This window comes from Tauraco erythrolophus, chromosome 9, assembly GCF_009769465.1.
Source record: "Tauraco erythrolophus isolate bTauEry1 chromosome 9, bTauEry1.pri, whole genome shotgun sequence".
Taxonomy (NCBI): Eukaryota; Metazoa; Chordata; class Aves; order Musophagiformes; family Musophagidae; genus Tauraco; species Tauraco erythrolophus.
The window spans coordinates 1,609,361-1,637,352 of NC_141473.1; the positions used below are offsets into that span (position 1 = coordinate 1,609,361).

General features: G+C 41.8%; 1 protein-coding gene across 1 annotated transcript; it reads right to left on the reverse strand.

Annotated features, from left to right (window-relative positions):
- Positions 1–1,868: 1,868 nt before the first annotated feature.
- GLRX3 (glutaredoxin 3) lies at positions 1,869–27,975 on the reverse strand. The gene is made up of 11 exons (XM_086616558.1): positions 27,895–27,975; positions 22,388–22,496; positions 18,204–18,278; positions 17,393–17,594; positions 10,211–10,383; positions 10,055–10,116; positions 6,591–6,648; positions 4,750–4,802; positions 3,760–3,799; positions 3,585–3,677; positions 1,869–2,117 (listed from the first exon to the last, which is right to left on the reverse strand). Exons 1-11 carry the CDS (start codon positions 27,963–27,965, stop codon positions 2,067–2,069), a joined length of 987 nt encoding a protein of 328 aa, XP_086472684.1. The 5' UTR covers positions 27,966–27,975; the 3' UTR covers positions 1,869–2,066.
- Positions 27,976–27,992: the final 17 nt, after the last annotated feature.

Genomic DNA, 27,992 nt, shown 5'->3' on the forward strand with positions numbered 1-27,992 from the left:
TGGAAACATGAGTTGTCGGAAAAAACAACCACTATTCACTCGCAGTCTGTCACACTTCTATAATTATACTAGTAGGACTCTTAACTACTCGAGGTTTAACTCGACTACAGCGAATTTTGAAGGAAAAGGAAAGGATTTTTTAAAAAAACACACCCAAACTATTGCAGAAGAAATAGTATTTTGCATTTAATCTTGGTTTAATTCGAGGTTCTAACTCCTAATTTGACCACAGGGATGCTACTGTTTAGTATAATTTTATTTTGTTTTTTTAAATGAAGTAGGTTACAACTACTACTGACAACTGCCTGGATGCATTTGCGATTCACTTTCGGAGATGAATTAAGGTTTGTTTTCATGAGAGGGACAAGATTTTTTTAACAGCCATTAAAATAGGCTTTAAAGTTCTAACATATATTATTTTATGGTAATTACTACAATTATTCCTAGAAAATTAATACTTGGATTGAATTAAGTATCAATCACTTTAAGAATTCTGTATTAATTAAACATGTATTAATTACCTTCTTCTCTGCAGTCAACCTTTACTAGTCTCGGACTAAGTCCAGTAACAGTCTTGCTTCAGGTTCCAGTATATTTAGATTATATTTAGAATTTAAGCAATGAAGCCCCAGACTTGCTTCCAAAATCTTAAGTCTCAGCTGCTGCCTAACTCATCGTACCACCTAACTCAGCGGGAATTTCTTCTTCAAGGCACATTTTGAAGAGCACGTGTTCAGTCCTGATGACCTCTCCTGAGAAGTTGCTTCCTTGTTGGGAGAAGTTTCTGGCCATGAATTTCAACTAGATACAGATGTTTCTCTGCAAGTGCAACCAACACACAAATCAGCGAGGAAAAGGCTTTCGGCAATACCCCTCTGCTCAAAACGTGGTACTGGTGAGGTTCAGGCACTTTTCTGCTCACCAGTGCTCCATTCTCTGGGTTTCATAAGGGGAGACCTCTCCAAGAACATGGTGTCCTTTGTCCTCTTTACTGGGGATGGCAAACGCACGCAAAACAGCTTAAACCAGTATTTCACAGCGAGAAGCCAGCAGCAGCTGATACTACTGTCACACACAGCAGCCCAAGTAATTCACCAAAAACATTTCGGTGTTTCACAGACACAATACCACCTTCCAAAACAAACACCTCATCAGTCTCAGCACAGATGCTAAGAACTCGAAAGACCTGCAGGCAAAAAGTGTTTCTCTTGAAGAGAAACACCCTCCTTTACCCACTTGCAAGCACACCTGTGCTGGAGCTGGTTTGATGGTCAGCCCATTATGAGAGCCCATTACATTTCAAAGTGTTACGGGCATCGAAAGAAGGATTAAAACCAAACTAAATCCTCTGAATACAGAGGTGAAGGATTCATGTATTAACATGATGATTTAAACTGCCGAAGTGAGAGCCTAGAAAGCAAACCTTTGCACCTACCCGAAGGATACACCAAAAGACTGGCCTAATCACTGTGTTTATTGGCTCATTGCCACCATCATTTAAATACGCCCAAAAAGCTACATTAAAACAGGATGAACATCTGAAATGAACAATTACTGTACCTACTTAGGTAATGAAGGTGCACAGTATCCAGTTGAAACTCATTAACAACTTCCTAATGGTGCACCGGATTAAGGTTTCAAGAGTATTTTTCTCACTCACTAGACACAAAAACAATTATTAACAGGGACAGAAAATTATTATGCTCCATACTACAGAGGTATACCCATTAATATTTTCCTAATGAGAGCTGAGCCCCAAAAGACCAGACGTCCTGTATAGTACTGCAATGGATAGTCGTGTCTTTACTGAATTCTTACACGTTTAGATGCAATGAATACACAGAAAGAGTGCAATAATAAACCCAAAGTTCTTTAGCATTGTATTTTAATTGAATTTGAAGATCCTGACATTTGTGTATCTTCAGTGCAAATACATTTTCATAGGTAACACGGCCGTCTTTATTTACTCCTGACCAGTTCCACAGGGCTGAGTTGTATATTGCTCCAATATAACCTACAAACAAGAATTGTTCAAAGTATTTCTGTTCCCATCAATGTCCTTTCCATTAATTTTCACCCTTCAGAACAGGCAACAATTCACCATTTTGCTTCAGCTCCTGTAAAGAAATACAGACAGCAATTATTCTCGATGCACACAGCTGATTATCCCAACAAGATTTCAACAGGGACCGTTCACAGACAAGGAAATCCGTTCCCTGGCTATGAAGGGAACGCACTCACTGCAGGACCCACTAGAGGCCCCTCTTGACCAAGACACTGAAGTTCCTAAGGCTGTATTTAAATTCTGTTTTGTGTCAATTTACTAAGAGAGGAAATTATGTAGTGAAAAGACACACCTTCGAAAGAACTGGTTGTTAACGACTTCACCAGGTAAATCCCCTGGTACATCTCCTTTGAGATAGAATTCAAGATGTAGAATTTTGCATATGCCTGAAATACAACATCCAAAACATCTCCTACAAAATGAAAAGTGACCATCCCTTGATAGATTTTGTTACTACCACCCATGAAAACAAACAAGACAAAGAGATTTGTAAGTGTTCTAAGTAAGAGGTGCTTGCTCATATTATCTTGGTGATTTAAATTCCAATTATAAGGCTGTTAACTTATTAAAGAGCTAGATAACACCAGGAAATAATTTTAAAATAACGTCTTGTGGAGTACATACTCCTTTCCCACATCTCAAGAGAAGTAGCTGTCTCAATTTTACCATGTATTATGCTATAATGCAGAATGTATTTTAAACCACTGACAACATTCACCTACCACACAAGTTAGTCAGTGTGAACCAAACACAGCCCAACAACGCAAACAGACTAATTACATTTAAATACCAGTGAGAGAAGTATTCTGCAGCATCTCTGCAATGCCCAAGACTATACTTACTGATCACTGAAATAACCCACACACTTGTTAAATAAATAAAATTAAAGTAATCTATATAATTTAAGTAATATCAGTATTTTTAGAACTAAATGAGATTTATTGATTGTATCTTCCCAGGAGTTACAACGTCTGAGGAATTGGCTATAAAACATTCAGACAAGAATGGGCTCAAGAGTATTTGGGGTTTAGAACACTGTGCCTGCTCTGTTACGAAAATCAAAAACCACAGTAAGAGATGCAGATCTATTTTTGTTGCTTCAGGGTTTGTTCAAACAACTCCAATAAACCTTACTTCCTTCCAGGAACGAGACTGTTTGCTAGGAAAAAACGTCTCGCCCACCTTATTTGAGAAAAGCAATGTCAGAAGTAAAACTAGGGAGAGAAACCTGTAAAAATGCACCCACAGGGTAAAAACGGTCTTTACGGTAACAGCAAGCGACTGCTGTCAAGAAAATACATTTCACTGCTAAACCTTGGCAGATGAGAATGCCAGAGATTTAGAGCTCCTTTCCACGTGTGTTGAGCTCATAAAAGTCACAGTAAAAGCAACCAAGTCATTGGGGTTCTAGATCCAGGGCCGCTCCACCGGAATTCCTGCGTGTTATGGGCAGAAAACGTTTCACCAGTTCTCAACAACTGGTCCATTTACATCTCCAACGAGATTCTCCCATTCCTACCTTAACAATATCCAGCCCTCCAACAAGTTCACCTTTCACATACAGCTGGGGGTACGTCGGCCAGTCGGAATAGGTTTTTAATCCTTGCCGCACCTACGAGAAGTAATCTTAAATGTAAACTTCAGCTTCAGTAAGAGCAACAAGAAAATCCTCAGTGATGGAAAGTCTTAGTTACCTCTTCGTCTTCCAGTATGTCAAATGTCTCATAATCAATGCTAAAAAACAAAACAAAACAAAATCATCTACTGTGGAGTTTGGCAATGGAAGACCCTCAAAAATTCACAACAGGCAGGTTTACAAGCGAGCCTCCAATCACTCACAATGAACAGGTAACAGCAGGGAAAAAGGCAACAGCTTATGCACCAACAACTGTGATGTAGTAAAATGTCTAGTTTCATGGGAAACTCCTCAGATGAGGGCGTAACACAATAAAAAATTCAGTGGTGTGGCTTAGGCTCTCATTGGCCAAAACATGAGTTTTGGTACACCACTCCTAGTCTTCCAAGAACTGGCAGTCTCCAATCACCAGCCAGTTACAAGCCAGTGACAAGGAAGAGTGATTTGAGTAACTGTTACTTATTTCCAAGTTGTATATTGAGATATAGTTGTCTATTATCTCAAAAAGTCCATTCTAACATCTAGTAAGCAAGACAACTGCTTAACCTCTAGTAGTAGCACAAACAGGAGTTTATTCAGAGGAAGATGATACTAATCCCTCTCACTACAGAAAGAACTGCTCTGAAGAGGAAAACTGAGGCTAGATAACATGAGAGGCTCCCAGATTAAGGAATCGGATCAAGACGGACACCTCTAAGATGAGCTGCTTATCAGAGCAGAAGGATTTCTTTCAAGTCAACAATCACAGCAAAGAAAGAAAAAATTCCTGTTGCAATAAACTCCTCAATCCCAGCAAGACAATCACTGTGTAGCAGTGCTGAAGTGGAGTAGTGCCTGACACACCACATTTGATTAGGTATCGAACGAGTGTCGTAGTGATTTACACTACAGCTTTTACATAAAGATACTTTGAAATACTCTTAGGCACTTAAGCAAAAAACTATATTTGAGGAAGTCTTCCACTAGTATTTCTCAACTCTTTATTTTTAAACTGCAGTTTTTAAACCAGAACTGACTTCCCAGATTAAACAAAAAAACACATACGCACCCAGTATTATTCATGATTTCTATAATTTGCTTGCTGAATCCACATTTTGCCACCTAGAATGTAAAACACACATAGGTTAAAGCATACATCTGCTATATTTAATCCACAAAATTCCAGGTCCTCAAGCTACACTAAAGCTATCACCAATTTATTGTTAGTGATGACCTTAGTGGATGAGCAACACTGCTAATCCCTTTTGTACTCCTCTTTATACTCTTTGATCTTTAAACAGTACTGAACATCTCTCTTTATATACTCTGCTTAAATAAATGAAAACATGGAGAATACTAAACACTTTCCTCAGTTGTGGGGTGAAACAATACAAGGTGAATCTGTTCTCCAGGTTTGGCAACACTATCTTGAAAACAAGTCAGGCTCCATCACTTTCTGAATGTTCAAAAAGCCAAAAGCACAGGTACGACAGGCATAAATGCTGTATATTTGTAAAATACACATGGTTTATTTTCAGAAGTATGCTATCTTTTACTTACTATTCTGGAGAGAGTCGCAGTATGCGGCCAACTGATAAACACGGTGCATGTACAGCAACTCCCAAGTGAAAGTATCTACTGCAAACTCCTCACATTGACAGTACAAGGACACACAACACTCGTTTTTTAGACATTGGATTTTTCATCCAGACTATCCCTTCTTATTAGAGATTTCACTCCACCAGTAGCTCAAGTAAATTCAAAACGTGTTAAGCAACTTGTTTAACTTTTGCTCTCTTCAGGCAAGACATAGGTTTTGAAGGAGACAGAAGTGATCTGTTCGAAGACCTATGCCCAAGTGGCTCATCCCCACCGTTTCACTGAGCCAGCATAACTCACAGAGCCACAGTGGCTACGACATGGCTTAGTGAAACAGCTTAGTGCACTCCTAAAGCATCTGTTACACAGAGAAGGTTCAGGGAACACATGAGAACATGAAACAGACAGTCCCCCCCATCTCTGTATCCTTTAAAAAAAATACCATATAATGGTGTCAAATGCAATCACTAACTACAATGATTGCTTAGGGTGCACGACTCCAAGAAGTCTGAGTTAGGTGCCGTTCAGTAATTTGGACAGGAAGAACTGTAGTGCCTTGCTGTCCAAAAGGGAACAATTTATCCCCTGCTTACTTTGAGAATGCAACACAAAGCAACAGACTGACCTTTCATTTGTTATTATTTCAATCCTGTTAGCAGTTGTCTGCCTTCAGTCACTATCTTTCAGTGAGCAAGATAATTAAGTGCAGCTTAAAGACAGCAGGCACAGACTATTCCATGCATGTGAGAAAAGAAGCAGATCATTTATGGTATGTGACATTATACTTTAGCTTCAAAAACACCTAGCAGCTTTTTTAAAATGCAGTTGTGAAAGTGTAACAAAGTCAGAGAAATTAAAAAAGATAGGACACCCAATCCAATTAAGTCAACGAAGGGAAATTCCAAGAAACGTGTGTCCAGAGATAAAATTTTGGGCAACAGTCAAAGTGTACGCCTAAAGTAGGACAGCCATCAGCAGCAAGCACTCAGAACATGGGAACAAAATCCATTATCTGCAGAGACAATCAATAACTAAGACCAAAAGGACATTCACAGTTCTTCCACTCATTCCTGAATTGTAGATCCAATTGACAGACAACAAATTCCCTGATTTTCCTGTAACACAGCTATCAGCATTTTAGCAATGGTGAAACAGGGACTGCTCTTCTATGGCTTACAGAAGCACCAAATAAAAAAGATAAATAACTAACTTCCCAGCACCATTAATTTACATTAAGCAAGGAAAAGAAGGTAATTGTCACTGTTTAAAAAATTGTTGAAGTATAACACATTCTGTAACACTTAACCTTACCTGTTTGCTTCCCTTCATAAAAAGCATCACAGGAGCTTTGTTTATCAACATTTTAAGCCTAGAGAAGGCAGAAAAAAAGACATGAACCAGCTTGGTTATTATCCCGAGCTTTGTTTCTACAGGAAAACGAAACACAAAAGTGGAAAGACAGCAACTTACACCTTGACCAAACGCATTCAAAGCATTATTATAAGCAACTCTGTTCATTTAAATTGCTTACAGTAACTCTAGCAACTTAAGCTGAACTATCCTGTTACTTTTAGAGCAACAATTCACTTTCCTAGACTGACCTCAAAGCATGGAGCAGCAGTAAGTTTGTTTAAATATGCCTATGCTTAGTCACCCACTGCTTTTTCACAGTCTGAACATAATACTTGGCATTTCTCACTCTCCATGTGAGAATGTCTGCTGCAGAGCAAGAGCCATACCTGTTCTCCACAGAATCACAGAACGGTTTGGGTTGGAAGGGACCTCAAAGATCATCCAGTTCCAACCCCCCTGCCATGGGCAGGGACACCCTCCACTACACCACGTTGCCCAAAGCCCCATCCAACCTGGCCTTGAACACTGCCAGGGATGGGGCAGCCACAACTTCTCCGGACAACTTGTGCCAGTGCCTCACCACCCTCAGAGGGAAGAATTTCTTCCTTATATCCAATCTAAATCTCCCCTCTTTCAGTTTAAAGCCATCTCCCCGTGTCCTGTCACTACACGCCCTTGTAAAAAGTCTCTCTCCAGCTTTCCTGTAGCCCCCTTTAAGTATGGGAAGGCTGCAACAAGATCACCCCGGAGCCTTCTCTTCTCCAGGCTGAACAGCCCTAAAAGGTCTACGGACTTACGAACAAAGGACTGAAAACTTACTCAGGAATAGGTCCCACTGTGCTCTGTCCACTCCTGGTCTACCCACACAACCCTCCGACACTCCCCTCCTTTCCCCCTCCTTTCAGGGATGGGTTTTTGTGACTACTCATGGAAAAAGGTTAGCAAAAACTCCTGTCCAACCATTTCCTGCTAACTACCCTCTCTAAAACACGTAACAGGTGATCATTTTCTGTAAAAGGTTGCTGTGCATAACTCACACAACGCAAAAAAGATTCTAGACTAGAGAACCCAGGGACTTTGCAAAACAAATTTTTCCAACCAAGTTGTCTCGAGGTTAAAAAGCAGCAAAACTAAAGCTACAGCAAGGGTGAGCTACAGGAATCCGAGCTGGTTCCCCAGCTGCCAGATCTGTTTCATGAAACTAAGCTGATTTCCAGAGTCCATTTTCAAGAGTATTTTCAAGTGAAGAAAACGCAGTTAATTGATGGGAAGAGATCAAACATTGAGTAAAGGAAGATAATTTAGCATTAAATAGATTCTACTCGTGATATTCCTTCACTTTATTAAGTCTTAATATGTTTGAATAGCTACTTCACAGGTGTTTTCTTACGAGTGACTGACAGTGAATACAGCTTGCTCAGAAGTTAAGTATGAGGTGAGCTATAAAAAAACCCTAATCTGTGTCATGGAAAAAATATTTCCCAGTTGTCACCAGAAAACAGACCTCAGCTAAATGTCACGTATTAACCCAAGAAACAAACACCTACTAAAAGATGAAGAACAAACTAGGCAACGAGAAACTACTTGTGACTTGTCTGGTCAATTTTTAGCCAGTTTTCCTTCAGGCCACTTCTACATCAAAATTTGGTAGCAACTTCACACACTTGTTCAAAAGATGATGTTGCTGCTCCTTTAGGGAGACATTTAGCTATAGCAACAATTTTAATCTATTGAAACACATCAGGCAAGCAGACGACACTTCACGTTACCTTCTTTCCCAAAAAACATTAAGCAAACAAAAAACTGTATAACTTTATCACCATATCAAAACGGCTTGCATTAAATTATTTCTTCACTGTGCTGAGAAGGCAAAAGAACCTGTACCAGTCACATCTAGAGCACTGCAAAACTTGCTCTCCCCATCCCCAGACAGCAAGAGGGAATCTTCTACGCTAACATATTCGCCTGCAAGGTGCAGGCTGCCTTCTTGGCCAAGCAGCCCCCTTTGCATGTGTTAATGGCACTATTCACACAAAAACCAGCTAAAAAAGCCAGCTCTACCAGCAGCTTCTCAAGCAGGATTACTTGTCAGATATCTGGAGCTTGACTGCCTGGGGCACGTCAGGATTTCAAACGAGAGCGAATCTTCACATGGAAGGTTAAAGGAGGACAAACTGGTTTCTAGGTATTGCATCCGATTTGGGAAGCAACACACTTCCTCCTGATGCAGCATATATTCGTGTTGCCAAGGCGAAAGAAAACAGGAACTGAAGGGCATGAGTAATCATGGAAAATGAGGAGACAAGCCTAGATGTTTTCTCCAGTGACATCACAGTTGTGAAGTCTGTCCTGATTTTGACTGGGACAGAGTCAGTTTTTCTTTTCAGCAGCTACAAGAGCTCTGTGTTTTGGTTTTAGTCTGGGACTCCTCATGAGAAGAACATTGATAACACACTGATGTTTATAGTTGGCAAGGAGACATTAAGGACTTTCCAGTTTCCTGTGTTTTTGCCAGTGTGCAGGAGCACAACAGGCTGGGGGGAGCACGGCTGGGACAAAGTCACAACTCCCCTTGTGATTTGAATTTAGACTTAGGATTGAGGGCTAAATTGGCCAATGAATATTCTGTATCATGCAACATCATGCCCAGTATACAGACAGAGGGCTGACTGGAAAGAAGGTGCCTCTGCTCTCCTGGGGCCTCTCACTCTGAGTGCTCTCTCTCTCTCGTTCTCTTTCCAGGCCTCTCACTCATCCAGGATTGCTGTGTCAAGACTACGCTGTTTCAGGATCATTTGCCAGAACAGGATGGGCATTGGCTGCCAGGTGGTGAACAACTCCACTGTGCATCACTTGTTTGTATATATATTATTATTATGAACATATATATGTTCATATATTATTATAACTATTAAATTGTCCTTACTTCAACCCTCGGGTCTCCTCCCCCTTTCTCTTCCCCATTTCCAGGGGTGGGGGAGGGTGAGCAAGCGGCTGTGTGGCATTCAGTTGCCAGCCGGCCTAAACCACCAGCCCATGCCAAATGAAGCTATCAAAAGCTACTCATGTTTAAAGACTGTTTTCCCAGTTATCTTGAAAGAATAAATTGTTAAGAGAAAGACAAAAAGGAATCTATGTCTTCCTGCTGTAACTAAAAATTAACAAACTACAAAAATAACAAGCGATACAGTTCCAATAGGCTTTGCTTAATACAGAGGTAACAGCATAGCTTTGTATGAAGCTATGCTTCCTGTACAGAATATCAAACATTAAACAACTGCAGCAGTTCTGCAATTAAAGAAAACCTTGACACACTTCTGATAAAGCCAAAGAACAGGAACTTGTATAGGAGGTGTCCCCTATATAAATGAACATCCAGGAAACCTCAAACACCCTTCAAATAACGACGTACTACATCACACCTGTCCTCCAATTTCTGTGCCTTCGGACAGACTGTGTCCAGTTCTCCAGACGCCTCAAGTTCCTAGGGAGATTAGGGAGAAGAAAAATCAGATGTAAAAAGCAAGAAAAACATGCTTCTGACAACTAGCAAGATTAAGAATGTCTTAGTTTCTAACCTTGACAATATCAACTCCACCTATAAGCTCTCCACCTACATACAACTGCGGGTAAGTTGGCCAATTAGAGTATGTTTTGAGCCCCTGACGAACTTCTTCATCAGAAAAAATATCAAAACTGCTAAATGAAATCCCATGTTTGTTCAGTATCTCCACCATTTGTTTGCTGAAACCTGCAAACACAGAAAGAGGAATTACACATCATTTTAAACAAAGCGTTCCCAATCCTTCTAGGCAGTAAGTTCACAACAGCTCTAGTGTGTTATTCTTTGCTCTATCAACACCCTGAAATATTATAAAGGGGAAAAAAATATTTATTATTGGAATTACAGAACAAAAGAACATAGCCTTGTAAGTCTGGTGCTTCTCTAGAGCTACACAGTAAGCAACCATTTTCAACGATGTTCACACGAGTACCTAATACGACTTTACTTTTTTTTTTTAAGATAAATTGTTTCTTAAGTCATTAGTCTCTACAGAAACTCTTCAAAATCACTTTAAAGCACAAGACACACACGTACACACCACCCACACCTAGGCTGTAGCCTTTATGTCAACAAGTCCATTCTTTATGGGGTAACCTTGAAGGAAACCTCAGGCTGATGTTCCAAGTCATCTTCATTCACTTAACACTTCGACTGACACAGAAGCACAAAGCTCCAGAGAAGACATCAGCCTACTGAATGCTTCCCAGTGTACTGCAGATATTTATTCCATAAGGAAACAGAGCAGAAGAGGTCTGCTGTACTCTACCACAGAAGGAAGTCAACAACTTGATCTTTAGGAGTGATGATCGAATCTTGATTCACAACTCCACTGTTCCTCCACAATCTAGGAGCTGCGCTATGAAAATTATGCTAATCAGGAAAAAAAGCTAAGTACATCGCAACACATGGAAAGATTTTGGAATTTTCATAGAATCACAGAACGGTTTGGGTTGGAAGGGACCTCATAGATTATCCAGTTCCAACCCCCCTGCCATGGGCAGGGACACCCTCCACTACACCAGGTTGCCCAAAGCCCCATCCAACCTGGCCTTGAACATTTTCAGGGATGGGGCAGCCACAGCTTCTCTGGGCAACCTGTGCCAGTGCCTCACCACCCTCAGAGGGAAGAATTTCTTCTTTATATCCCATCTAAATCTCCCCTCTTTCAGTTTAAAGTCATTGCCCCGTGTCCTGTCACTACACACCCTTGTAAAAAGCCCCTCTCCAGCTTTCCTGCTGGCCCCCTTTAAGTACTGGAAGGGTACTTAAAGCAACCTAAAGTTGCTTCATTTCTAACAAGTGGTCTTTATCCTAAAATATTTCAACACCTGCCACTGCTGCTTGCATGCACATCCCTTCTCAGGAAGCAGAAGCCTCCTAGACAACACCATCATATGGTTTGCAAAGGGATCCATGAGAATTTGTCCATAAATCATTGTGGTAATAATGTGTGTTTTATATCTTTGCCAACTCATTCTGGTTTAGATTTAAATGCCCTTGCAATCCTATGAATTCCCTCAAAGAATTCCAACAAATGCTGTGCAGACAAATGAAAAACCCTATACAAATATTAAAAAAAACAGAGACAATGCTTAAAGGCTTTAATAAAGGAATAAAAAAAATAAAGAAGCTTTAAACAGGAAAAAGAATCAAAGTGCCATAGAAGAATAACCTTTGATTTCAGCTTGCAAGACCACCTATTAGTTTTTGAAATATGGATTTTTCACAACAGCTTCCTGCAGTTTTCATGATCTGCAATTTATTGAGATATAAAGTAGCAGTATTTATATGTATGGCATCCAAGTTGCTTTTCTTTCTACAACTGAAGCGTTAAGTTCATGTACAGCCTGAAGTAAAACACAGATTCTGAAATTTTTCATACATCTGGGAGTTCATTAGTAAACAGCTGAAGGCTGATTGCTGATGGTTATTCCATCGCCAATATATTAACTCATTTCTACTGTAAGGAACTGGGGGAAAAAAAAAAAACAGCTTTATTTTAGCTGTAGGCAATTACATGCAAACTAGAAAGATTGATTGGTTGTGTTTCATTTTGAAGGCTGATGGTAGCAGTCTGGAAGTGTTGTGCTTAGGGATAAAGTGCCACAACAGCTTTACTTTTCCAACAAAAGATTTTGGTTGAATTTCTGAAGAAATGCCATGCATGGAGGAATAATTAAACTGCTAACAGAACATTTTAACCTGTTATCTAGATGATCACAAATGCCACTCCAGATTCTGCAACAAGAAACACACCCTAAATAAATTACAGTATTGACGAAGCAAACATCCAAAACATCCAAACATTCCAAACAAATCCACTGAAAAAATACAATGTCCATAGCAAGCACACAGCCAAGGGGACAAACCTCACCTCGCCCTTAGCTGGCTCTTCCCATGAAGAAATTATAAACCACAGGAAGATTTACTGCTGGATGGCATTCCCTCCACACGCCTACTGCATGGCAGACTCAAGTACAAGTCTACTACTTCTGTCAAAACAGACAATTCAAAAATACCTTCACCTTTAAACAAGTGTGGCTCCTTTTATTTAATTCTATTTTTATTACTCCTGCTGTAACAGATCCATATCATCTTTGACAAAATGTTAAATCACCTTCACCCTGAAAAAGTCTTTGCCTATTCTAGGAAGTTCAATGGACCCGAGTTAGTAACAATCTAAAGCAAGCACAGCATTTCACTGCAAAATTAAGTGATTAAACTCAGATGATTTCGTGTGTCGTGCTACGTTTGACACTCCCAATTTTAATACATACCTCTATTTAGGTTACTTCCTGGGCACTTTTCATGGAGTATCAGGGATCAACAGTAAGAACTGGAAGCTTGAAGAAATATCTACTTTATCACATTAAGACCATGCTGTACTCTCAAGTCGCTTTCCATACTGAGTTTATGATGAAGTATCTCACCACCCCTAAGGGGTGGTGTGTTTGGCCACGCACCTGCCAAACAACCCACAGAGCCAGCACGGCAGGCTCATTAACTAGTAGTTGCTGTTAACTAGTAGCTGGACGCTAACGTAGTGCCACGTTAGCATCCAACACAGTTAAACTTCAAGCACACATAGCTGAGCAATCTGGCTGTGGACACCCCAAATGTGCTCATGAATACTAGGAACTCATCGGAGCAGTGCTCTGTAACACACAGGTATTATAGGATGTATCAATGGATGCGGATGGATGAGGCTTTGGGCAACCTGGTGTAGTGGAGGGTGTCCCTGCCCATGGCAGGGGGGCTGGAACTGGATGATCTTTGGGGTCCCTTCCAACCCAAACTGTTCTGTGATTCTATGCACTTCACTTCAGAACAAGCCAGAATTTCAATTCCTACAAAATTATCTATAAATGCCTATGTCGATATGTAACTTTCACACATCTACAACCTAATCTAATATTGCCAGATAACACAAATAAAAGAACTATCTGTACATAAACAGATGAAAGTTCACCAGCTCTTCAGAGGAGCAAACACCTACGCACAAACAGCTAGAATCCCGAGCTAACACACAGCAGCACAATGAACGTGAAAGTTCTAAAATCTGCAGTTATTTCTGAAACTGTTTCTCCTGAAGTGATTCTGGGACCTATTAGTGCACTGAAATGAAATGGCAGCCTTAAAATTAGACAGGGAAAAAGAAGGAGAAAAACAGAGCGTGCCGACACCAACACAGTAGAAGCCCAGTACAGCACAGGAAGCCTCAGAACACGCAGGATCTCACACTTCCCCTCATATTTCCGTAATCTTTCTACAGCAACATCTGAAAAAGCAGATTGTAAAACGGCATGCACATACTTTACAAGCAGCAGAAAGCACACTTAGCTATGGAGGGCAGAGGCAGCAAGAAATGGACCTGAAGCCACTTGGACGGAGCTTCAGGACTCGTCCCGCTCTGCCAGGGGGGAATTACCCTCCTCAGCGCTGGGCCCAGACCGACATGCATGTCTGACACACTTTAACCACTACTTCTCTTTCAAATATCGTTTCGTGGCTTTTACATACAAGCCTTCTCCTCGAAAACGGCAGTACGCGTTCTGCTGCACTCCCCCTGGTTACCAGCGCTTGGCAGACACTCCCATAGAATCACAGAATGGTTTGAGTTGGAAGGGACCTCAAAATTCACACAGTTCCAACCCCCTGCCATGGGTGGGGACACCCTCCACTACACCAGGTTGCCCAAAGCCCCATCCAACCCGGCCTTGAACACTTCCAGGGATGGGGCAGCCACAACTTCTCTGGGCAACCTGGTCCACTGCCTCACCACCCTTTGAGTGAAACATTTCTTCCTTAGATCCAATCTAAATCTTCCCTCTTTCAGTTGAAATCCATTGCCCCTTGTCCTATCACTCCATGCCCTTATAAAAAGTCCCTCTCCAGCTTTCCTGTAGGCCCCCTTTAAGTACTGGAAGGCTGCTGTAAGATCACCCCGGAGCCTTCTCTTCTCCAGGCTGAACAGCCCCAACTCTCTCAGCCTGTCTCCATACAGAGGTGCTTCAGCCCTCGCATCATGTTCATGGCCTCCTCTGGACCCGTTCCAGCAGCTCCATGTCCTTCTTGTGTTGGGGACTCCAGAGCTGAACGCAGTATTCCAGGTGGGGTCTCACGAGAGCAAAGGGGCAGAATCCCCTCCCTCGCCCTGCTGCCCACGCTGCTTTGGATGCAGCCCAGGACACGGTTGGCTTTGTGGGCTGCCAGCACACATTGCTCTCCTCCTTTCCTGCCCCATATCCACCCAAAGCTTCCTTTTGCAATTCAACCCCGACAGGCTCACCCCACAGCTTCACCGCTGATACCACTTGACTCAGCTCCCTCATTTGTCACACACTGGTCCCAACCCAAAAACTGCCTTAAGGTAACGGAAGGACTCTTATTTATGGACCCAAATCCTGGATTTCAGTAACCAGAACTATACAGACCTGCATGAACAGCTCTTCTGTAACAAAATGCCTTCACAGATGCAACGCAAACCAGCAAAGGCTGTTTGGGGAGTCACATCTCAAATCTGCATCATTCTCACTTCACCACATCAATGTGTTCCGTGTCGTTATCATTCCTGTCCCCCCGATTTCAACAGCATACAGTGATACAGCAATCTAAATCCTTCCAGATGAAGATAAACGGACAGAACATGTAAAATCCGTTTCTTTTAGGTCCTTTCATGCTATTTCACCCATTCTCCTTTCCATAGTTCTCCACTCGGTTTCTGTGGGAATTTCCTGGACACACTCTAGCAGAATGCACAAGAAGCAGCTCCATAAGGATGTCTGCACTTGAAACTGTTAACTGAACTTAATACTTCAAACCATGGGGAGATGTTCCACAGCTGGACCATCAGCAGTACACACACACCACAAGGATATTTGGCAGTTATGTGAACAGAGCACCAACACGTCGCCACACCACACCAATAGCTGGAACCAAGCACTGGTGGACACTGGACCAGCACTGCTCTGTCTCTAGGCTGCCCCTGCTGAGTCCTTGCCAGAAGGAAGTCAAAAAGAACAGGTCCATGAATCCCCACTTCCCTCCTCAAAGAGTTTAAAACACATTCAGTTCACGTGCATCTCTGCCATGACACAGAAACATGAGGAATCTTTCAAGCCTGCCCTTGCTACTGCAATTCATGCACAGACACACAAAACAAGTATTTTCATTATTTGGTTTTAGACACAAAACCAAGGTTTTGCAGGACAATTTAACTTTCTGAGCAGTTATCAACTCTTTATTGGTTCCATAAACATATGCCACAGTCCTTTCTGCAGGAGCTTGCCTGTAAGGCCCTGGCTATTGCTAATTCTTTTCTTATTCTCCTGTTAGGTTTCACAATTCCCTCATGTCTTTGGCTCAGCAATGCAGTTGATGGGATGTGCCCCACAGGATACTTTGCTTAGCAAAGGAACCCAATCTTGGTCATCTCAGTGTCAGCTACTCTAGAGAAGTTAACTGTAGAAGCTGCAACATTTGATCTGTCATTCAATTTGGGGAGAGAAAGGACATAAGAAGTCAAGCCAAGTTCTTTCCTCATTGCCTGTCACTCCCCTCAGTTTTGGAATTTTTTAATTATATCTTATTGCCACCGTCCCCAGAATAAGACATTTTCAGTCTTTCCATTCCAAGTGAAGCTCTGGAGATGAGGAATGGTTGGTTTTCCAGATTGCATTTTGCTCCTTGTTTTTTTTCAAAAGGGAATATGGGCCGTGAGGAGCAAGTGTACATGAAAAAACAGCACAGAACCTGGCAGCTAAACGTTCACTGCTGAAAGATACTAGTAGAAAAAGACCGGTGGGTTAGAAGCAGGCTGACAGTTGAAGATAGACTTCAGCAAAGGCAGGCTAGGATTACACTCAAAGGAGAGAACCTGGAAAGCATTGTGGTGTCAACTGCTGAACGCCCCTAGAGCTACACCAGAACAAGAGGGAGCCATAACCAAACAAGAGCTGCCAAGAGCCTGTTTGGTCAAGCACCCTCCATCCCACATCAGTGTTACTCTTCTGTTTACCTCCCACAGCTCACCACAGACGGCTCTACAAAATCAGTTCTGCAAGGCAACTTCTTGAGACTGCGTGAGTAGAGGGATGGGAGCTTCGCACTACTGAAAAATTTTGGGTTTTAACATTTATTCACGTGCTGCTTTCCATACAGGTCAATAATTGAAGTTAGCCAGGAACCAGGCACCCTGAACAGGGAACAAAGGTTAAGAGCACTAGGTTTAAGAAAAGGCATTCCCACTGTAGCAGAAACACATGCTACCGGTCTTTCAATTTTACCAGCTAGGACAGTTTTATTTTCTTTTTCAAATGGCAACAACAGTAATCCTGGATGCTAAGTCAATTCCTGTTAATCCAGACTATTCTATATTCTCACAGTATGCAATCCGATGCACAGAACATGTCATGAACAAACACGGAGTTACCTCATGAAAAGCTCCTAGTTGAAGGACAGCACTGCAAATCACACGTTCTTTAGAAAGACCCCGATCTCTGCGATTCCATCTCCAAAACAGAACAAAGGGAGCAGCAGTGCTCCAGCTGCACACGAGCAACATGAAAACCCTTTCATTCCCATTTCCAGGTGCACAAGACACTGTTGGGATCCATCTCCCCAGAACTGAGCAGATCCGACAACTGGCCCAAAGCAAAGACTGTCCCACTGAATACAAACTCCAGGAGATCCTTACCACAGCGAGGTTCCTTCGGAGACCCTTTCATGAAGAGCATGCAAGGGGCAGCATTGATGAGCTGCTTCAGACGCACGTTCAGATCTTCTCTGGCACTGGCGTTGGAGCCGGCAGGAACGGCGCTGCTGGACGCGTGGCGCTGCACTTTTTTGGTCAGCTCTGGGGCATGGGCACCATCTAGTCTGTCAACTTTCTGGGAATTCTAAGGCAACCAAAACACAGGCTCGTGTTAAAGGATTACATTCAGAATTTGTACTGTAATAAAAAAATAATAAAACCACCATATAAAGTATAGATTTTCAGATGCAGGGTGGATTAGTGTATTGATCTTTTAGCCGGTCTTTAGTTCCAAGACTACACACCATTCTGCTGGCTGGCTACTGTCAATGCTAGCAAATTTGCTGTTAGAAGAATTTATTAAAGAAAATATTTTGAATTTTACTGTCACAGGCAAACGTGACCCAAACAGACTTGTAACTTCTACCAAAATATTTACTTGGGTTTTTCCTGTGCTGTAGAACTATAGCTAGACAAGCAAACATTACTGAAAATTTCTGGACCCAATACAGGGTATGACAACTAGAATAAAAACCATGTAAGAATCCCAAAGCAATTAAGGAAGCTCTGAAATATTACATATAAGGTGTAAGAACCATTTCTATCTTTTTTTAGGTTCCACCAGATAGATGTAAATCAGATACATTAAGTGTTTCTTCACTGAGAAAGTTCTTAAAGTTCTGCTATTCTGAGATAGGAGTCTTAAAAAAGTACACACGTTTTAAGAGTCCACATGGAATCCATTTTCTCTTACCTTAAAGAATAGGAACGTTGGAACAGAACTAATTCCGTATTTTTCAGATACTTCAGGCACAGCTTCAGCTTCCAGCTAAAAAAACCCAAAAAAAAACCCACAAAAAAAAACAGAAAGAGATTATTTTCATAATCTTCTTTAAAGTTTGACCGTGGATGTCAATCCTGTCTAGAAGGTTCTTGTAGGCATTTTATACATTTAGAAAGGATTTGGTGCAGAAGTTGGTGACGCATTTGCATTTAAATGAGACTCACTGGGTTGGCGTGTCATCCACTGAGCCCACACAGTGTCAAAACAGGTTCAGAGGTTTTTATTTTGTTGCACATTTCCAAAGACGCCCGGAGGCTGCGAATAAAATTTTTGGTGCACTAGTGACCTAGTAAATTTTCAATCATATGCAGCTACTACTATATTGAAATCCATAAATCACTGACCCCAGTTATGTCATGATTACAGTGCTTATTTTCTGCCCACAGCAATTCGTGCTGTTTGCTCTATTGACTAATTTCGAGGGGCAGTACATCATGACTGACATTTGCAGCCTTCTGCAAATTATGAAGAAAAAAGGAGTGTTTCTTCAATAAGCTATTGATGTCTACTACATTTTATTTTTAACTCCTGAAAGGTCACTGGCTGTAGAGTGGCAAGCCTGTTGAGATTATTGGTTCTAATTTTATTCAGCACTCAAATGCATAACTTGAAATTATGTAATACAGTAATTTGCCAAGAAAATCTATCCTTTAATTAACTCAAATCCATGATTCTCTGTGCACAGGCTAAAAGCTTGAGTGACGGAAGATCTACTACAAGATTGTTTCAGACACCAGCTCTATAACAACTACAGAGTTAAAGCTTTAAAAAGAGGTAATAGATCTAAACATTTCAAACAGAAACCTGCAATCCAGTATCCAGAAGAAAAAGCCTTTCAAATTCTTATTCCACCAACCATACAGGGAATGAACAAGCACCAAGAGAGCCACTTAACAGTGTGCTCCTGCCCGCCCCTGCCCATCAGAAAATACTGTGATTGTTCTCATCATTAACCGAAACGTAGCAAAACTCTAAATATTTTAGTACTACAGCTTGTTTTGATTTGCTCCAGCTACACAGGCTCTTAATGAGCTCACTAAATACAGAAGCGACCCAGCAGGACAAGGCAAAACAGAGTCCAAGCTTCACCTCTACTTCTGGAAATCAGTGCCCCAACAAGATCAACTGGGAAACTAAAGCTATCAATTGAAAGCTGTAAGCAGATTCCAATTAGTTGTTCTCTTTAAAGTGGCAAATGAGTAAATGACTTCTACCTATACTATTCATTTTCTTTTCCAGTAGAATTTCTTGCCTACTTGGATAGAATCATAGAATGGTTAGGGCTGGAAGGGACCTTCAAAGGTCATCTAGTCCAACGCCCCTGCAAGGAACAGGGATATCTCCAACTAGATCAGGTTGCTCAGGGCCTCGTCCAACCTGGCCTTGAACATCTCCAGGGATGGAGCATCCACCACCTCTCTGGGCAACCTGTTCCAGTGTTCTACAACTCTCATGGTAAAAAATTTTTTCCTAATGTCCAATCTGAATCTACCTCCCTCTATTTTAAAACCATTACCCCTTGTCCTATCACAACTGGCCCTCCTGAATAGCCTCTCCCCATCTTTCCTGTAGGCCCCCTTGAGGTACTGGATACTTAAGTTCCACTCTGGTGTGATTCACACATACAGAACAGATTTAATTTTGTATTTCAGTCTCGAAATTGGTCTTATTAGTACAACATTTCCTCATTTTCAGAGAAGAACTTCTGTATTTCCATTTCAACCACTGTCACCGCACATTTGTGAGTAGTTACTATGGGTGACAAAACCAACTTATGATGATAGAGTGAGGAACAGTGCTCACAACTTTCTCTTTCCAAACAACTCCATGTAAACAGTTTGCAAGTCAAAGTCTCAGCATAGCCAGAGCAGGCTCAGGAATACAGAAACCAGCTTTATTGTATTTGACTCAAATTTGATCTAGGTGGTCCTGCTCCAGCAGGGGGATCGGACTAGATGATCCTTTGAGGTCCCTTCCAATCCCTGACATTCTGTGATTCTGTGACTCATCTCAGTGCAGGATCCTCACGAAAATGAAAAAAAAAAAAGACATTTTTCCAGCATGACAGCAGAGACTTTTGAGATGTTTTTCTACGTCAGACAAAAGGAAGGCACCAAGAAATAGATCAGCCCTTCTCTTTTTTCCCAGGCGTAGCAATGCACCGTTTAATGCCTGGTAGCCAACTGCAGTGTAATTGCAAAACAGCTCCGTAGGGAAAACTGAGCCTGCCTCTTACTGAGACCCACGCAAAACCTCGGCAGTGGCTGTTGTGGCGTTTCCAGGGTCTTATACGTTCAGAATTCATTCAGAATTAATTCCTTCCTTCAGGAAGGAAGGAATATGTATTCCTAAGTAAATTTCAAAATTGTCCCAGTGCACCTGGTCACAAACTATTTTCTATTTATCAGCTAACATCTGCTGTTAATAGCCAAAAGAGGAGTATCGTGGGATTACTAAAAATCTGTGTGGTAATATAGACAAGAAAAAAAATCGAGATTGAAGTAACATGAGCTAGTAACCACATGGGGTTTATTTCTGGATATGGACACACCCTCATTTTAATCAAGCCAAGACCTTAGAGTCAGGCTACGTAGCACCTCAAATGAGAAATGGCCTTTAGAAAGACATCAAAATGTACTGACAGTTTATCAGTTCGGTTCATTATTACTTCTCTGTTCTAGAATGTAACTGTTCCTGATTTGCAAGGCAGTACATCAGTCTTGGTCAGTCATCTGTAACCATCTGATGAGTTAACAGGTTCTTTCCAATTAAAAGACAGACTAGCTATTCTGGAATACAGACCAAAACCCCACACAGAACTTACCAAATGAAACACATTCCCCATGAGGAGCACCCCTCTAAAAACAATTTAACAAGAAAAGTCACCCAAGTTTTCAGTAGCTTATTTGCTCTAAACCAAGTACATCAGTAATATGGAGAGAGATGTGGGGGGAACGAAGTGCCATTATTTGAGTTTTGCAACACTTGATCACTTGGGAATCTTGCTATTAAAAAATAAATTATAGCTGAATAATGAGAGTTATAACTAAATAATAAATGAATATGAACAATAAAGAGGCAACAGAGTTTTCAAACTTTCTTGGGCCTACTAAAAGCTATACCTACTCTATAGAAATATAAGCATCTTGAATTTTCAAAACATTGAAAATTAGTCTTTTGAAGCGCTATGTAATAAAACACTACCATTAGTATAGTTCTGTCCTCCTGTTTTACAGAGAGAAATACTAACTGAGAAAGGAATCATTAAAAAAGCCACAAAACCTAAAGGCTGTAAGAAATCAAATGAAAATACTCACACACAGCTGGCTGCTCCATTACTCCCTGCCCTCATAATCACACAAGTGTCTCATTAACAAGAGAAAGTTGTTTTAAAATGAACAGCACATTGATGAAGTGCATTCATTTTTCCTTCCACAATGGTTCTCTTACCAGGATGTGCAGAGGATCTCACAAAAATACACCACCTCACTTGTGTTTAGACCATCGAGTACTACATGACCATCATCTCAGAGCGACAACGTTGCCTAGACTTAAATTTATCTTCCTTTAAACTTGATGAAGATTATTGTTCATCTTTAGCACCAGACAGAAAATCTCCATTAAGTTCTGAGGCCTATTTAGCTACCCACTAACCTCACGGGAACAAATGAAATCGCCAGCACTCTTGAGAAGAACAGTGTTGCCAAATCAATCTCAAATCCAGAGATAAAAATTGTGCTTTAAAAACATGGCTATCTACAGAACTGAAAGACTGAGACACTGGAGGCACAGTGTGGTAGGAAGCCTATCTTAGTAGACTGATCTTTTTTTTTTTTCCTTTTTTTATTTTCTTTAAACAGCATGCTAAAACGAAGGTGTTACTTAAGCTTGCAGTATCAAGTTTGGAGAGATGAACCTACAACGCTCATTCCACAAATTTTGATTCATCTCTTGCATACATTCGACTCACACCCTTAAATGTGAAGCCATAAAGGAATTTCAAAACTAACTTTACCCATGTTTTGTAACACTTTACTCATGCTTTGCAATAATGGCTCTCCTCTGCTTAAAACAAGCTCAGCCTCCTGACTTACCTTCACAAACGTAACCTGTGTGTGCTCCTTCGCCAGTGCCGTCATAACCTCATTCATCTGAGCACACTGAGGAGCCCATGGTGCCCAAAAGTGGACAACTACAAGGGACCTATAAAAAAAAAAGAGCAACAGCATTTATTTTTAAAAAAGAATCATGCAACATAAAAGTTTGACATGCCATGCCAAAAAAAACCACGAACAAAAAACAAACACAAAAAAACCCACCACCACCCACACCACTTTCCTGAGAAAAAAGAAAATCAAGCAAGTGAAACCAGGAAGGTTCCCAGGCACACTTTCCACCTTCAGAAGCTCTGGGAGCTCCGGAGCTCAGCAGTACCATGCCAGAGGCTGCACTGCTGCCTCTTCACTACTTACCCAGGAAATAAAGTAGCAACTTTTCAAGTTTACTGAGACTTTTCCAAAAATACAGTATTCTTATGCTGAAATGTTATTTTCTGCTTTTATTAGCTTCAACTTCTTATTCCTCTTCCAGCTTCAACAAGGTTTCCTTGAACGTTTGGTATTGATTCTGCACAGCATTTAAAGCCCACGTGCACACAGAAAACCCATCAAACTGGGCACCACGAGGCAGTTCTCGCAAGCTTAAACAAACACACCTTGATGCCAACAGTGACAAGATACTTTCATCTAATTCTAAATTCTGCTTTCTAGGTTTGCTGAAGTCAGACCCGCTAAATAATAAGGGATAAAGAATAAAACATATACAATGCACAACTTTTACTCTACTTAGAAAGAGAGACAGAAATCAACACGAGTATATCATAGAAGCTCTTTGGTGTGTTCTAAATAATGGAACTTCAGTAGAAATTGTAATTTATTGTGTTGAAGCAGCACAACATTCACAGTGGAACAGAAGCTACGTCATCTGACGACGTACTCTGAATACAGTGCTAAACTCAACTCAGACACAGAACTTTAAAATTCATCAACTTGATTTTCCAAAGCAATTCGAGACAATTTTGGTAGCAATGTAACAGGATAGTCTCTTTTATGTTTTCCCCCCCATCATGCCATCAGTCAGAGCATGGTTCTGCTTTGAAAGCTGATTAGAACTGGCAGTTTACAGACTAGTAAAATCTGAAATTGCAGAACAAGACAGTTCTAGTTTTCTGCAGGAGCCAGCCTTGCAAATTTGGACCTGAGCTCAGGATCAGCTCAAGACATCTCCACGGCTGTCACCTGTACGGATTCTTCCAAAACTCTTGTATATGTCGCCACCAGCAGTGATCCCAGAGGCAAACCATTCCTTTTCATTCCACCAAAACAGCTGTACACTGCTTTGAGCTGATTTTGAGCCCACACTTGACACTAGCATTTAAACCCCAACACAGGCTCATTTCAGTGATTTACTTTTTACTTACAAATGGGATTCGATACGGACTTCTTGGAAAACCTGAGACACTATCTCACTGCTCAGGGTAGAACCTGAGCTGCCAAACTCTGCTTTGGCACATCAACTTTTACAAGCTCTCTGCAGAGCAAACAAAGAGGCAGGTTACACACAGGTACCTCTTCGTCTGCCCTCATGGCAGCCAGGCCCTCTGAACATCCCTGCAGCTGTCAGCTCCTACAGACACATTTTAATCAAGGCTCCTGAGCCAACAGGGACAAGCACTTGGAAGCACCGTCCCCACGCTGCACCAACAGCTTTTGCCACACAGTAATGAGGTGAAAGCAATTAGCTGGGTTGGGAGACAGGGGGGAGTCATTTCTGTGTATGAGAACATCCAGTCGCAACAGACAGAAAATTTTAAAATTAAAAGAGCAGCAGCAGTTCAATATTTCAGAAGACAGACCAAGCTCTGACGCAGAGAATTATCCAGAGCTTTGCTCCAGGATTGGTTTTCCTGTACTTGTTCACCACACCTTCATTTGAAATATCAATTATGAGACCTCCTCCAATATCATTGTTAACATACGCCCTGTTTGCTGACACCGGTAACACCTCAGAGCTGTTAAAAATTGTTTTTTCACATCAAGTTTTATGACAAAACAGCCTAATCTGCTTACATCTACTCCAGCTTTCACAACGACAGAGAATGAAGCTGGAAAGCTGTCACTGCAACTATACACTTAAAAAAACAATTTTTAATAATTTTTACATCTGTTAGAGTACCAGTAGGACAAGAGAATGCTCCCACTGGCTAAAGACAAACAGTGGAAGGAAGGAGAAGAGAGAACACAGCAGTACAGCGGCTCCACAACAGCCCAAAGCACTCGTAAGGAACCTGATGGCGTTCCCTCCCTTCCCAAAATGCAGGAACGCACACTTCCCCTGCTACCAGGAGGAGTTCCCAAGCGCTCAGTTCACTCCCGTGGGCACAGCAGGACACACCTGATCACACCAGTGTCACCTCAGGACAAGGAGAGGAGGAACAATCAAAATAATGGTTATTTCATCCTCATACCACCAGAGCCTACTCTTTCCTCACCAACACACACAGCTGCAATGCACAAAACTTTTATCTTCGTGAAAAAACACGCGTTAAATTAATTCGCACCAAGGGTTTTCCGTTGGGTTTTTGTTTTAGAATCACAGAATGGTTTGGGTTGGAAGGGACCTCAAAGATCATCCAGTTCCAACCCCCCTGCCATGGGCAGGGACACCCTCCACTACACCAGGTTGCTCAAAGCCCCATCCAACCTGGCCTGGAACACTGCCAGGGATGGGGCAGCCACAACTTCTCTGGGCAACTTGTGCCAGTGCCTCACCACCCTCAGAGGGAACAATTTCTTCCGTAGATCTTGACAAATATTTTGACAAATTCATTCACAGAACAAGTCTAATTTTGCAATTAGACTGCCCTCTTGGTAGCTGAGCTCTTTAAACTTGAAAAATAGCAACAGTAATTCAAACCATTAAGAAAGAGAGTTAGCAAAACAAAGCACATAAGTGATTCTAAACAAAGTACTTTTACGTTCAACCAAGGTATTTCTAAAAACTCTACTATTAGCTATAAAAGTACTGTAACAAAAAGCTTATGGCAAGTCTCAAAGTTTCTCTTCCTGTAGCATTTTACATTTGCCATGTCGGAGGAAAAGCTGTAGGCTCAAAAATAAAACTAACTTTAACATAATATTTTTCAATTTTAGTTGCATAAGAAAAATCAGAAGGACATATCACACATTTTCTGAGGAGAAACAAAAAGCCCAAAGTCTTGTTTCTATCGAAAGAGTATTAAAGAAAAAGGTTGACACAGACTCACCAAGGGTACCTCTAAAACAAAGAGTCTACTGAGTGGAGAACCAAAACAAGAAGACACTTTCTGACAGGGATATCCAGAAAATTAGTACTCCACAGGTCACTCCTTTGGGGCCAAGATACAAGTATTTTGGAAATATTTACCATCTTTCTGGCAAGCAGCCCAAGTTACTTGGATTTATAAGCTGATTTTTCTAAAGCACAGCTTTAGAAAAAGTTTTCTAAAGTAAACCAATAATTTACAGAGTAATAGTAGAAGAAGTGGTTCAATAATTTCGAAGACATTGGCTTGGGTCATCTTTTGCAAACACAAAATCTAGATGCCCTTGACATTTACGCTTATTCCATCAGACAAAGATGAATTTTCTGAAACAGGAACTCCTGTGAAACTGTCGACATAAAATGCAGGCTGTTGCAGCTGATTAGTGGCAATTCTGTTAGCATGGAAAAACCAGGAAGTCCATTTAAAAAAAAAAGTTAGTAAAATAGCATTAGGCCTACCTAGTCTTAATAATTCAGCATGTTTTTTGTCTTAAGGCTTATCTTTTCAGAGAAAAATACTTCCTCAAAGAAACTTTCTCTTTTCCCACTTCATTAAGTGAATGTTTAAAACTACTTTTTTACACCATTAATTTCAAAAATCACTTGATAATCTTAAATAGAAGACACCTTAACTCAGCCAATGTGTATTTTCAAACTTCTACCACCATCCAGAAATCAGGAGGTCATTAAAAAAAAAAAATCTATGATTTGGGGGATTTGTTATGTTCTGTGAGCACAGGTTTGTTTGGTTTCTTAGCACTAACAAAAAACAAAGCCAAATACTTTCAAACTAAGCAGAGGAAGACAGTTATCAGTTCACCTATCAATTCATCTTGTGATCAAAAAAACATGCAGAGAACAAGCAAGTCCATTAAAGAGAAAACTGAATCGTGTTCTGTGGACAAAGGGAATGAGAGAATTACTGGGGGGTTTATTGAAAGTAACTTCAAAATATATTTGTTCCTGAAGCCATTTTCTTTTCAATACGGGCATGTGAGGGAAAGAGAAAGCTTCCTCTGAGATGTCCCCACTCAACGGTGCAGCTGAAGAGTAATTCCAGAAAGCAAAGCAGGAAGAAGTCATGCAGCAGGTTTTGAAGAATCTACTTTCTTCTTCCCATAATCAACACTTACTGTTTTCTTACATTGTCTTTAAGAATGTGATGCTGGTAGCTTCACCATCCTTTTCAAACCACCCATTTCAATCAGTTTTCTCCCCTTTTTCATTTAAGGGCCATTTGCTAAAGCAGCAGTTAAAGGGCAGGGAAATGTTTTTGACAAAGCACCTCAACATGCTTTCCAAGACCTAGTTAAATACGCACTCAGCCAGTGGATTCAAAGAGGTAACAATAGTTACTCCACCTTTGATTCAACACGACAAACAAAGCTCATAGCCAAATCTGTAAGGCACTTGAGCACATGCCCATCTTTAATTGCAGCAGCAATTATCGAGACTCTTTCCCAGCAAAGCAAAACACGTGCAGAGACTTCCACCAGCAGACCAAGAGCCGCTGCCCAGTGGCTACAGAGAATCAGCAGCCCATGCTGCGAGGTGTCAATGAAAGAGAGCCCTGTTGCTCCTTATTAAACCAGATTAATGAGAAACCAGCCCCGCTGCACGAGATGAGCAATTTAGCGTCATGTTGTTTCTCAACAAACACCCCAATGCTGCTGTTTTCATTGAAAATGTTGTAGAGTAATTGTTTTGTTCACACCTTAGGGAAAAAAACCCCACACTTTCTCAGGTTGCATGGAAGTTGTTTTGCATGATCCTCCTGCCAATCTGCCCGTGAGGCTCCGCGTCCCCTCCAGCAGGTCCCACAGCCCAGGCACCGCTCCCGGACCGCGCACCCGAGCTTCGCTGGAGCCGTGCCCGAGACCAACCCAAAGCTCTTTCCCAGTCCATGGGACTGTGGAGGCTGCTGGCTTTCCCTGGCGAAGGCTCTACTCGGCGCTGCAGCACACCGGGCCTGCCTCCCGCGGCCTCTCGCCAAGCTGGGGCCGAACGCGCGGAAAGGCCGCGGAGCCACGTTCCGGGGCGAGCGGGACGAGCCCAGGAACGCCCTTCTCCCCGCGGGCCTGGCGCTGCCGGTGACCCGCCGGGAAGCCCACGCTCCCGGGAGGAGCGCTGTGAGGCGGCGCGGCCTCCCCGTCAGGCTGCCGCGGAGCGAGGTCCCCCCGGCGGCAGGCTCCGTCCTGCCGGGCGCGCCCCGTCCCTCCCCGCCAGCACGCCGCCTCACCCGTCCTTCTGCCGCAGCAGCTGCTGGAACTGCTCGGCGGAGCCCGCCGCCACCACCTCCCCCGCCGCCATGGCCCGGCCGCCTCCGCCGCGGGAAGG

Coding starts and splice junctions, on each gene's coding strand:
- GLRX3 (XM_086616558.1), bottom strand. CDS start 27,965: ATGGCGGCGGGGGAGGTGGTGGCGGCGGGCTCCGCCGAGCAGTTCCAG. Junction 10,117..10,210: donor GTGGAGTTGATATTGTCAAG/GTTAGAAACTAA, acceptor TAATCTCCCTAG/GAACTTGAGGCGTCTGGAGA. Junction 6,649..10,054: donor GCACAGAAATTGGAGGACAG/GTGTGATGTAGT, acceptor TGCCTTCTCTAG/GCTTAAAATGTTGATAAACA.